Genomic DNA, 12,800 nt, shown 5'->3' on the forward strand with positions numbered 1-12,800 from the left:
TAAGTGAAGCACGTGTAACGGATTGAATAATAATGGATTTCAATTCCGGCCCGAGAAACGCTTGAATTTGATTGGTCGACAAATTGACATGAATTATTTGACAATAAACAGTAAATTGGTGAAGCAGTTCAAAGGATATATTCATGATTTAATTTAATAAAATATGAATTAAACCAGCAATCATGGATATTAATTTATGTAGGCTTTGTTTGAACATTTCTAATGAACAGATGTGGAAGTTGTTTGAGGAGTGTAACATTCATAGTAAAATACAATCCAGTCTAAATTTAAATGTAAGTACCTATACCAAGTATATAATATACTCTAATTATTACAACTTTACACCTTTAAGTACTAGACCGAAGAGCTTATTTCATTAACATGCAGTTACAGAATTATAAAAAACGTTTACTGCGCTTATGTTTAGAGTTTCGCGAGTCGGGAATCAAACCTGGTTCTCCATGATTTGTTAGCAGAGGCGTAGATTCACAGCTGCTCAAATGAATTGTTCATTTTACAAAGCATAAAGCTTCCATTGGATAGCCTTCCTTGATAGGTATTCACTTGAGTGCCCCATATGTTAACTCTTAAAACTGCATAAAAACTCAATTAGTATTGCCATACAGCTGTGCTATATAAAAATAAACTCTTTTTAATAAACATTTCATATTAGTAGTCAAAAAGACTCACTCGCAGTTGAATCGATTATGGCTTATCAATGCACTTGTTGTAACTTAAGTATATATTTAGCAACTATAATAAACAAAATACTAGTAGCATTAACTACTGTGCAGGATGTGAAGAAGTAAACTTTATTATAATCATAACTAATATTTCAAATGTAAAAGTTTGTCTGTATGTCTGAACACATTTATGGCTAAACCGTTGAACCGAAGCTGATGAAATTGCAACACTTAACTTTCTGAATTCACTTACTGTATTTGTAATTACACTTAAAACTATTACAGCACAAGTTTGCATTTATTTGTGCAAAGTGGGTGAATAAAAGCCAGGATGAAATAGCAGTAAAGTATATATATACTTTTATATGTACCAACCCTTATCTATCTATCTTTTGACGTGGCCCTAGTGCCGTTAACTACTGTGTTAAACAACATTGCAATACAAAGATTTAAATTTTTACTGTACTAGCTAATTCAGTTGTTTGGTTACCATAGTACAAGCTTTGCTTAGTTTGGAATCAGTCTACCATGTGGGAGTTGTCCAATGATACAATCATATAAAGATTACCGAGTGGTGTTCTATGGGTTCTGCCTACCCCTATGGGAAGAAGGCGTGATTTTATGTATGTATGTATTGAAGACATTCTATCAATTTTCCAGATACCAAACAATGTATCATTCCCAAATCACATTTGTTCAAAATGTTTCAATAAAGTTGAAGAAATGTATGAATTTTGTGCCAAAATCAAAGAAAATGAAAAAATGTTGCAACAAAATTTAGAAAAAGGATCTTTAGTTGATTATTATTTGAATTTGCATAACGTAACCGTGCAAGCAGAGGTGGAACCGAGGAAATTCGATATTGTTCTATTAGTGAGTGAATGTGACGAAAAGGGTGGAGTTGAGAATAAATCAGACATTCCTGAACAAGTAGAAGTCAAATATTTGAAAGAACAAGAGAAAGAAATACCTCCTGTACAAGAAACACTACCAGAACCAGTTATACCAATGAATGAAGAATCTAATGACGTAATAAAAGATGATGTGTTTATCAACAGTAATATTTATGAAAACATTATGTCGGATGATGAGAACTTAACTCTATGCCCAGAGAACCAACGTAAAGAGAAACAAATAAAAAGTTTCTGTAAAAAGAAAATACCAGTTACAAGTATTTTGAAGAACTATAACTGTTTGACTTGTGATATTGTTTGTGACTCTCATATTAAATTGAAGGAGCATTATAAATCTGAGCATACGGAGAGAGATGAGACGATTGAACAAACGTATACGGAGACGATTGTTGATGGGAAAACGCTGTATAATTGTGACAAATGTAATAAGAAATACTGTAAGAAGTATATCAAGAGTCATTTGATGTTTCATCGGAATGATAGACCCTATTTTTGTAAACTTTGCGGTGAGTATTCTAGTGTGTGGTAGAAGGGACTATTGTATATTATAGACGCTTATTTTAAGATTTCCTCCGTAGTGCAGATGTTTAGGTCGCCACACCGATACCACTGCGTCGGGAGATCGTGGGTTCGATTCCCACTATTTGTGTGAACCACAAACAATTGTTTCGGGTCTGGTTGTACTTTGTGTCCGTTGTTTAAATGTTTGTATAAGTCCCCGCGACACAAGAGCAATTCATAGAGCAGGAGTTGTCTTTAAAAAATAAGATTCGATAGGCAGTTGCTTCATGTAAAATACTGGTATTCAGCTACATCCGGTAAGACTTTAAGCCGTCTACAACATAGAAGAATAGCTAAGCTGATGATACCTATTACCAAAACTGACTAGATGTATATAACTTTTCAGGGAGGACATACAAGACAGTGTCTGATATAATGAGGCACGGGTACCGAGCGCACAGTGGACTGAAACTACTGCACTGCTCCTTCAAGTGCGGGTTCAGTACATCTTACACTGGAGCTCTTAAAGAACATGAGATCAGGATGCATAAGAACACATTCCCGGTAAGAGTTGATTTTTTTATCAGTCTGTGGATGTATCAGTCTATGTATTTGTGGGTTAAGCAACTCCTGGCGCGGTCATTTCATGGATGGGTGACCACTGAGTGGTATTAAGCTAGTTTTATAGTCAGTTGCGCGATTTGTAGGTTAAGCGACTCCTGGCGCGGTCATATTATAGATGGGTGACTGCTTAAGCTGGTTTTATAGTCAGTTGCGCGATTTGTAGGTTAAGCAACTCTGGCGCGGACATGTTATAGATGGGTGACCGCTAAGTGGTATTGAAGCTGGGCGTCTCCGTACTTCGGAGGGCACGTAAAAAGTCGGTCCCGGTAGTTTTCTACCAAGATAAAAAGTCTTTAAGCCATGTCAAAGGCCTCTCGGACGGTACCAACTTATACCACTCGGCTATCACTGCTCACGAAACGAAATAAAAGATATTTTGAATTTGAATATGTACATAATATATCTATGTATGAGGCTGGGGAAAAAGTCTTTCCTCATTATAGTATGTATGAACTTGTAATAAAATCTCTCTGGCTTCAAGAATCACAAATGAGTACACGGTTCATTAGGTTTCTTTCAGTGAACTTGTGAGGTACCCAAATATCGAGCTTTTTTGTGTAGAGAAAAGATTTTATTACAAGTTCATACATACTATAATGCGAAAAGACTTTTTCCCGACCTAATAAAGGATAATTTGAATATGTATGTATGTATGATTACTACATTGTGGTATTGCCTTTGAATATTCACGTATGAGTTTAAACCAATATAAATGAGAATAAACAAGTATCAAGCGTTCTGATCAATGTTAATATTTCTTGTTGTTATATTTCAGTTCACATGTGACAAGTGTGGCCGTGGTTTCTTCCTCAAGACATGGTATGAGCAGCATCAAAACATACACAATGATGTAAAGCCGTTTATCTGCGATGTTTGTGGAGTCGCTTTCCATATGGCCAAGTAAGTTCAACTTTATCTACTTAGCAAAATTTGTCTTTCAAGTGGTGGACCAATGAGGCCTTGGATTCAATTTCGAGTTGATCAAACAGCTGTTTATTTTTTTGTATTTGTTAGTACCTAATATTATGTAAATCTAGAGTTATCGAGAGTTCAGTTAACTATAAGTTGCGTATAATCACGCCTTTTGCCTATAGAGGTAGGCCATAGAACGCATTAAAGCAGTGAAGCAATGTAGTGACGCAATGAAAGAATTAAAGTTAGGGATTTAGGGACTTTTTACGAAGTACCTTCTTACATTATGTGCTAAACTTCTGACGTCATAAGACTTTTAATAGGTATATCGTCTTAATTCTTATACTACACTAGCTGACCCGCACAACTTCGCTTGCGTCACATAAGAGAGAAAATGGGTCATAATTTTCCCCGTTTTTGTAACATTTTTCATTACTACTCCGCCCCTAATGGTCGTAGCGTTATGATATATAGCCTATAGCTTTCCTCGATAAATGGGCTATCTAACAGTGATATAATTTTTCAAATCGGTCCAGTAGTTCCTGAGATTAGCGCGTTCAAACTAACTAACAAACAATCAAACAAACAAACTCTTAAGCTTTATAATATTAAGTATAGATAAGAGAATTCATACATCATTTATGCCCGGTTTCTGAGGCACATTTAGCGGTAGTTTATATTCAAATTGTTTTCTTTTTTATAAGAGTTTAAACGCTATTGAATAGATAAACTACCGCTAAATGTATCTCAGAAACTGGGGGTTAGTAGAACATAACTTTTTGAATGCGGTAGTAAATGTATTGATGTATTTTTACAGACAATTATCAACACATCGTACCAACAAGCATCCACAATCGTTGATAAAGAAGCCGTACATCTGCCGCCATTGTAACATGAAGTGTGACTCCATCACCACACTGGGCAGACATTTAGATGTGAGTTAACTATCTTTATTTATTCAAACTATCTTTGATCAATTGAGCACTCGTGACTGGTTGCACTCATCGGTCGGTAAACGATCAGTCGGTTGAGCAACTGTGGCGCGGGCAACCTAGGGACAGTTTTAGAGGGGGACAAATAGGTATATACCTTACCTTTCTTGGATTCCCCATTCGGATGCAGTCGCGTTTAAATCGAGAGCAAAAATCGTTCAAAGTCCAGGACAGGCGCATGAAGTTTTCCTTTCCATTGCTACTTTAGACGTTGAGAGGTAGAGCAAAACTTGATTCCCGTAGGTCTATCTATCTATCGTATGGTTAGTGGTCAACCTAGTGTCAACGTTGTTCAAGCCGCCCGAGAGGCCTTTGAAATGGCTTAACGACTGTTATCTTAGTAGACAACAACCGGGACCGACTATTAACGTGCCCTCCGAAGCACGGAGACGCTCAGCTCAAATACACTATGCGGTCACCCATTTATAGATTAACCGCGCCAAGGGTTTGCTGAACCCACTGATCGTTTACCGACCAGTGAGCGCAACTGGCTATGAGCGCCTCAACCCAACATCCCCTCATCGTCTCATCACCCCTTAGATAAGATAGTCTTGAGCGAAGTTGACAACTAACCATATTTTAAAATAAGTATGTACACACATTTCTATTTCAGAAAGAGCACGCCATATCAAAGAATGAAATGTTCAACAAGAAAGCGCTATGCGATTTCTGTGGTTTGATACTGAACAGTCCTGGACAGCTGCAGATACACAAACGTATGCATCTAGGAGAGAAACCATACAGTTGCAGGTACATTTAAGTTAGAGACATAATAAATGCGAAATCATATTTGTTATTAATGCTAAGATGACATAGACTTACACATAGACATAAATATAGACATAGATATAGACATAAAGTAAGGCCAACCAGACAAGATAAAGAATGTAAACAAAGTTACAGGGGTTCAAAACATTTTTATATGAATAAATTATTATAAAGTTCGAATTTTAAACAAAAAGCCAAGTAAATACGAAGACGAAAAAATATGTGTCACTTCGAACGCAATCCAAACAGGAATGAACTTGTTCGCAAAATGGCGGACCAAATGTTGACAACTACGGTACTGACGGCTTTCGTGTACCAAGAAACACACAACGACATCTCGTTGCTATTACTGCGCGTACGAGTGATAAGGACAGAGATAATAATCGCTCGCTATCGCTATGTTACTTAGTAATGGTCTGCTTGTTTACGTTTTTTATCTCGTTTGGTTGGCCTTACTTTAGAGATAGACATAGACATAAACATAGACATACTTACATTGTTACAATATAATACTAGTTTCAGTAGTTACATGTTTCGGGTGTTGCTCTATGTTCATAAATCTAGGTCATAGAAAGAACATTTCTAGTTATATCGCGCTAAGTTGACTCACTGCCTCCGTGGCGTAGTGGTTTAGGTTACCACGCCGCTACCGTTGCGTCGAGAGGTCGTGGGTTCGTTACCCACGCGAGACAATTATTGGTGCGATCCACAAATAATTGTTTCGGGTCTGGTTGTACTTTGTGTCCGCTGTTTGTATGTTTGTAAAAGTCCCCGCGTCTCAAGAGCAATTCTTAGTGCGGGAGTGGTCTTTAAAAAAAACAAACGTTTTGCGGACCTTGAAACTTAAGTTCTTGAGCAAAATCCGCAGTTATGCTAACGCGCATTTAAGCTCCGCTACAACTCTATTGTGGATAAAGCAAAGGAAGTTTCTAAGGATTATGCCAAAATCGTTCTCTGGTCTCTGCCTACACTTATGGGAAGAAGGCCAGATTTAATGTCTCTATGTATGTATGTATGTGCCAAAATTATCAAAGCTTAACTTACATTGTTAAGTCGGTCGAAACGTCCAGTAAAATAATCAGGTATCGTAATATTTTGAATTCTTATCGGATCTATTACCCGTTTAGCATTTAAGTATCATATTTTGGATGGATGTATGGATGGTAAGTCCTCTTTCATAGAAAAAGTTAATTACGCGTAATATTATGTGTGTTTAAATGCGAAAGATTGTGAGGATGGATGTATGTATGTTTGATAAAAAACTACATACTCAGTATACTCACATATTATAGTTGATACTCATAATATATAGTTTGTAACCTAGATTAACATATAAGATACTTATTACCCCAATAAATCTATGCATGCGGAAGAAACCGCGGGCGGAAGCTTGTTAGAAATAAATATCACTAGTTCTAACGGTGAAGGAAAACATTGTGATGAAACCTTGCATGCTTAAAACTTCTTTAACACATTTGTGGGCATTCGAGGTCTCTAACCCGCACTAGGCTAGCTTGGTGGACTCAAGGTCTAACCCCTCCCTTGATTCAGGAGGAGACTCTTGCCCAGCAGTGGCAAAATCTACTAACATCAATAGTTAGAATACTGTGCTAGTCACTAACCGTAACCCAATATTGTATTATTATTCATATTGAATGTAAATCTATACTAATATTATAAAATTGTAGAGTTTTGTTTCTTTGGTTGAACGCGCTAATATGGCAGGAACTACTGGTGTGAATTGAATAAATCTTTTCAGTTGGATTGCCTATTTATTGAGGAAAGTTTTAGGCTATATAACATCACGCTACTACCAATAGGAGCAGAGAACCAGCCAAAAATGTTGGAAAAACGGGGAATATGACCCATTCTCTCTTATGTGATGCAGGCGAAGTTGCGCGGTTCAGCTAGTTTATCTATATAAATAAGTATTTATAGAAGTATATAAGTATGTATTAACACTTAATAGTCTAGTTACTATAGTATACTATGTTCATCAGTAGTCTGATTACCATAGAATAGTCGGAGTTAAAAATGTGTATACTCTGTCACATTTTCAAAAGCATTTTGTCAATGAAAATTTCACGGGGAATAAGTCGCGAGTAGAAGCTTAACGTATATTTGACGCTATAGCCCAAGCTCTGCTTAGTTTTGAATTAGCTAACCATGTGTGAGTAGTCTACATATATTATTTATTTATTTATATATATCATCCGATTGTACATAATGTGTAAGTGTTTAACAATTAAATGTATTCATTTTGTCACTAATTATAAATTTGTTGAGTCTTATTTCGCTCCTCACACACCCTTCCACATACATAATCACAGACTACAATTTGAACTTATAAATAAATATCGATTTACATGCATGTCATAACATCACACCATTGGCTGGCTGCTGATCATAATCTCGGGTTCGATTCCTGGGCCTAGCAAAGTACTATTGGTCTTTTCTAATTTATCTTAGAATGTTCTCAACAGTATCTCCGAGTAACGCTTTAAAAATCGCTACCCTCTACCGCCTATAGAAGTGAAGACCGCAGGGTTATGCTATAGTTAGTTCCACCAAATAATATCGCTGACTTATTCGCTTAGTGCTCACTGATTCACTGTAAACTATGTAGTTCAACACAGGGTTTTATGGTAATGCTGTAGTTTATTTAACCCATTACTAAACAATATCGCTCACCTAGACGGTATCGCGTACCGCAATACGTACTGTTTCGCACTGATCATGAATCTCACGAATAAGGGTGTATTTCCACTGAAATGGAACTCGGCAAAGCGAGTAGACTGCGAATCTACCAAAATTGTGTGTAGTATCGTACCAAATCCTAGTGCTCGAAATCTCCTCTCTGCGTTTGTCGTCGGTCGACTCGCAGATCGCTCTACTCCGCTATGACTAACTCCGCTTTGCCTAACTCCGCATTGCCTAACTCCGCTTTCATGAAACAGCATAGTCTACCGCCTATGTCCAAATAAATCCTATAGCACATTTTATACCGGTGAGTGATTAGGATTACAGTAGAAAGTAGTATACTGAAGGGGAGGTCAATATTCAACAGTGGGTACAAATGGGATAAATAGATAGATAGATACAAGTGATCAGTGTCCCTATTCTACGCTAGCGAATCCGTGTAGTCCGACAACTTAGTAGAGAGCCTTAGCATGCACCGTTTTATAGTTAACCTAGCGGTCGCCCGCGACTTCATCCACGTAGAGTTTAGTTTTCCTGTTTTCCCAACATTATTTTGCTGATTACATAAGTTTTTCCCCTTTTTTTGGGTTTCCAAAAATTCTTTCTTATTGCTCCTCTACACTTCCTAAGGAATCTTCATACCAAATTTCAACTTTTTATGCTCAGTAGTTTCGGTTGTGCGCCGAAAACCAGTCAGTCAGTCACTTAGTAACTTTTTTTTAACCCATTACTGTTCCACTGCAGGGCAAGGGGTCTCCTCCCAAACGAGGGGGAGGGGTTAGGCCTTGACTCCACCACGCTGGCCAAGTTCGGGTTGGGGACTTTGCACGCCCTCAATAAATGTATTAAACAAATTTTAGACATGCAAGGTTTCCTCACGATGTTTTCCTTCACCGTTAGATCAAGTGATAATTATTTCTGATAACACACATAACTTCGAACTGTCATTGGAGTGTTGCCTCGGATTCGAACCTGCGATCACTTGCGTGGGAGGTGCCAATTTAAACCACTCGGCTATCACTGCTTATTATATAATATATAAATTGTCTTGTTATTACCTCAGCTAGCCACGAACCTTGCGTATAAGGCTCCACTAAGTTGTTAGACTACAATATTAATTCTATATATTTGATTGTTCCAGCATCTGCCACAAGTCGTTCCGGCGCAAGTTCAGCATGCAGGTGCACGAGCGCGCGCACGGCCGCGCGCGCCCGCACGCCTGCGCCACGTGCGGCCGACTCTACTCACAGCGCAGTGCGCTCTACAGACATCAGAGACTGTACGTATACACCCATTACTTACATTAACGGCCTTTGTAGCGCGGTGGGTAGTGTGTGCTACTGCCGCACAAGAGGTCTCAGTTTCGAAACCTGGGTCGGGCCAAAAAGTCTTTTCTGCGATTTTCTGTTAAGAATTTCTTAGAAATACCCCGAAGTTTGGAAGTTGAGGTCGGTAGACCTCCGTGCCTCGGAGAGCACGTTAACTAGCACGTGCGCGTGAGCAGCGTCTTACGACGTCGTGTTGATATGGTTGTGAAATGGCGCAACGTCATATAACGGCCTCCTGTGCCTCGATTCTCTACTACTATCGACAACCGACCTGTCATAGAGAAATTTTGTATGAAAATCTGATCAGCGCCTCTGACGGGTGTCGTAGGAAACGTTTTGGCAGTACATTCTAAATGTCAAAATTCGATAGCTAGCCGGTTGTCGCTAGTCGATAGTGGTAGAGAATCGAGGTACTGATTGTCATATTTATTACGGTGGAACGTTGCTACGTCTTATGACGTTGCGCCATTTGATAGTTATATTAGCACGACGTTGCTCACGCGAACGTGCTAGCACTCGTTAAGTTATGACAAAGGCCCTTCATACGGCTTGAAAAACTAACACTCAGTTGACCACTAACCATAGCATCATCAGCCTAGCCTTAGCACAGCCACAACCCAGGTTTTAGTTAGTCACAGAACTCCTACGGATGTCTATTACCTATACGATAAATTATTATACTTTTTTTTTTTTTTTCAGGCACCACGGCCCATCTGCGAAGCCGTCTTGACAAGACCAGACTGATTATTATTTATATCTATTCTTTAAATTTATTTGTAAACATAAGATTGAACTACATTCCGATAACATTTTAAACTTCTTTCTACTGTGTAATAAGTATTTAAAAGATATGTAAACGTCTGTATTTTATCAATAAATGTCTGTGGAAATACTTTTTGGTTTGATATTTTGACTGCACACTCTAATATAGTACCTGTATAGTGTATAGTTCCCTACCCGTAAAGGCGGCGGTTCGCGCATGAGACGAAGACAAACGCAGGCAACGTTGCGGGCAAAATTGAGGACGTAATTGTACTTACTTATGTTTTATCAAAAATTGTGGACGTAATTATTTCTATACTTACTTATATTTTATCAACGAAGAGAGTTATTTTTTTAATAACTTTAACCCACCTACGAGTACTACGCACCTGACCATTTTGCACTCAGTTACATAGCCGAAATAATATGTAGGGGAAAGTCGGTTTATTTGGACCACTTTTTTTCAAATGTGTTTTTGACACAACTTTTTAATTATTTTAAAAACAATTCTTACACCAAATTAAACTCCATTTAATTGGCTTTATTTTTATTTAACAATAATCAACATTACAGTTATATATTTATCTCAAATTAACCAAACATGAGATCGGAGCTTTGTTCCAATTTACCAAACCAGCATGGTTAATTGGACCATGGGGTCGCTAAATTGGACTTAAGAATAGATCTAACGAAAAATAAACAAAACTTAAACATTTTCTTCAAAAAATATAGATTAAATCTAATATAATTATAAAAGAACTCGAAATCAGCCTCATATATAAATCACCTAAGAGAAACAATCATCGCAACTATCAGGATTGGTAATACAAGTCTGATGATTCCATTTATGGTATCGCACGCATTTCACCCAGTCAACTTTTGGCCCTCTTTTATCCAAGTAATTTAATCTACATGTAGCACACTCATTATCAGAATTTTCAAAGCGGCTACTATCTGAATCATCCAAAACTATGCCTTTTTCGCCTGAAGAGTCCTCACTTGACTCCTTGGTTTCTCGCAGTTTCTTCAGGTTTCCACTTATAATATCTTTTCTCGGTCATCTGTAAAGAGGCAAGAAAGTGAATAGGATTTTATTTCACTAAATTGTAAAAATATAGTTCGTTAATTTGGACCGGTTCATTTTATCAAACTACATGCGGTCCATTTAATCGAACTGTATAATTTTAAGGAAATTAAATCAAAACAAATACATAACATATCAAAGCCGCCAAATAGTTTTAGCTAGTTATTTGCAGATACATTACGGATATACAAAAAAAATATGAATCTTTACAGCTTACCTTTAATTTAGTTACGTCCTTAGCACAGATCACATAAAATTACAGTAAATATCTGAAAAATTGATTATTGTTAACAGAGAAAACACGCTCGGTTTTATGCCGAAATCAAAATAGCCGATGTTAAATGAAGTTAGTTGCACTTCATTATGTGTTTACACTTTTGAAATAAAATTACTACGAAACGGGTTTTTAGAGGTGGTCCAATTTAACGAGCGGTCCAATATACCCAACTTTCCCTTACTTATTGCAGGTTTACAATACATCTATGATTTGTTTTTTTATTTATTAATAGTTGACTTCCAGGTCCTTTAGACAATACAAAATGTGACTGTACAATGTTTTAAGTATCAACCAGGACTCAGGATGCGGTTAGCTGTGTTAATGAATTACGCGGAAAAAATACGGTTTATCTTATCTGTTTTACATTGTGACATTCAAGTCTCCCTGAGGATATTGTTTAGACGGAGGCACGTGGTTATTTGATAAACATTTTTTTATATTGATTGATGATAACTCAACCCGCACTTGGCCAGCGTGGTGGACTCAAGGCCTAAATCCTATCTGGTCTGGAAGGAAACCCTTACCCAGCAGTGGGACAGAAATAGGTTAAAAAAATACTCGTCATCCCTATTTGAAATAGAAGTCCTATTTACTATTAACAAACTCATTACTGACTCAGCAAAAATTCTAAGTAAACTCAAAATTCCAGAATTGAAACAAACAATAATTTGGGTGATAAGATAACAATTAGCCGGGAACTAATCTGTTTGGCTGAATACCATGGGTTGATAGCATTCAATGAAATATCGGTGGAAAGTCCGCTTCCTCTGATAAATGACCAGGAGCATCCCGTTTGTGACAAAGATTATTTTATTGTAGAATAGTTAGTCGTTTGATAATTTTAGTTTTGTGCCTTTAATTTTTGTGATGACAGAAATGCGAGTGTTGTTATGTTTGTCTGTCAAACAATGAACAACTTTGCTAAATTAGATATTTTATCCTAGCAGTTTATTTATCGTTTAATAAGGTTAGTTGTCGTGTTGCGCATCAAACAATTTAGCGTTTAAATAAAGCAATTCGTGACTTTCTGAAAAACTTTTGAAATAAAATTATACAATTTCCAATACTTCATGCAAACCTTATGAAATAAAAAATATACTATCGATAGTTTAAAAAAAAAAACCGGTATCAACATTTTTTAAGGCCATGTCATACAGATCTAAAATTTATTTTAATACGGGGAACAAAAAAACATATTTCTTTATTGTTTAATAATGTTCAAACATAACGACCGTAATTAACACCGCTTTGCGTT

At 37.0% G+C, this 12,800-nt stretch overlaps 1 protein-coding gene across 1 annotated transcript; it reads left to right on the forward strand.

The window, feature by feature from the left end:
• The first annotated feature begins 61 nt into the window (after positions 1-61).
• On the forward strand, positions 62-10,308 carry LOC142983870 (zinc finger Y-chromosomal protein 2-like). The gene is made up of 8 exons (XM_076131026.1): positions 62-293; positions 1,344-2,103; positions 2,505-2,662; positions 3,498-3,622; positions 4,452-4,569; positions 5,240-5,376; positions 9,236-9,373; positions 10,122-10,308. The coding sequence occupies exons 1-8, from the start codon at positions 183-185 to the stop codon at positions 10,150-10,152; spliced, it is 1,578 nt and encodes a 525-aa protein (XP_075987141.1). The 5' UTR covers positions 62-182; the 3' UTR covers positions 10,153-10,308.
• Positions 10,309-12,800: the final 2,492 nt, after the last annotated feature.

This window comes from Anticarsia gemmatalis, chromosome 25 (genome assembly GCF_050436995.1).
Source record: "Anticarsia gemmatalis isolate Benzon Research Colony breed Stoneville strain chromosome 25, ilAntGemm2 primary, whole genome shotgun sequence".
Taxonomy (NCBI): Eukaryota; Metazoa; Arthropoda; class Insecta; order Lepidoptera; family Erebidae; genus Anticarsia; species Anticarsia gemmatalis.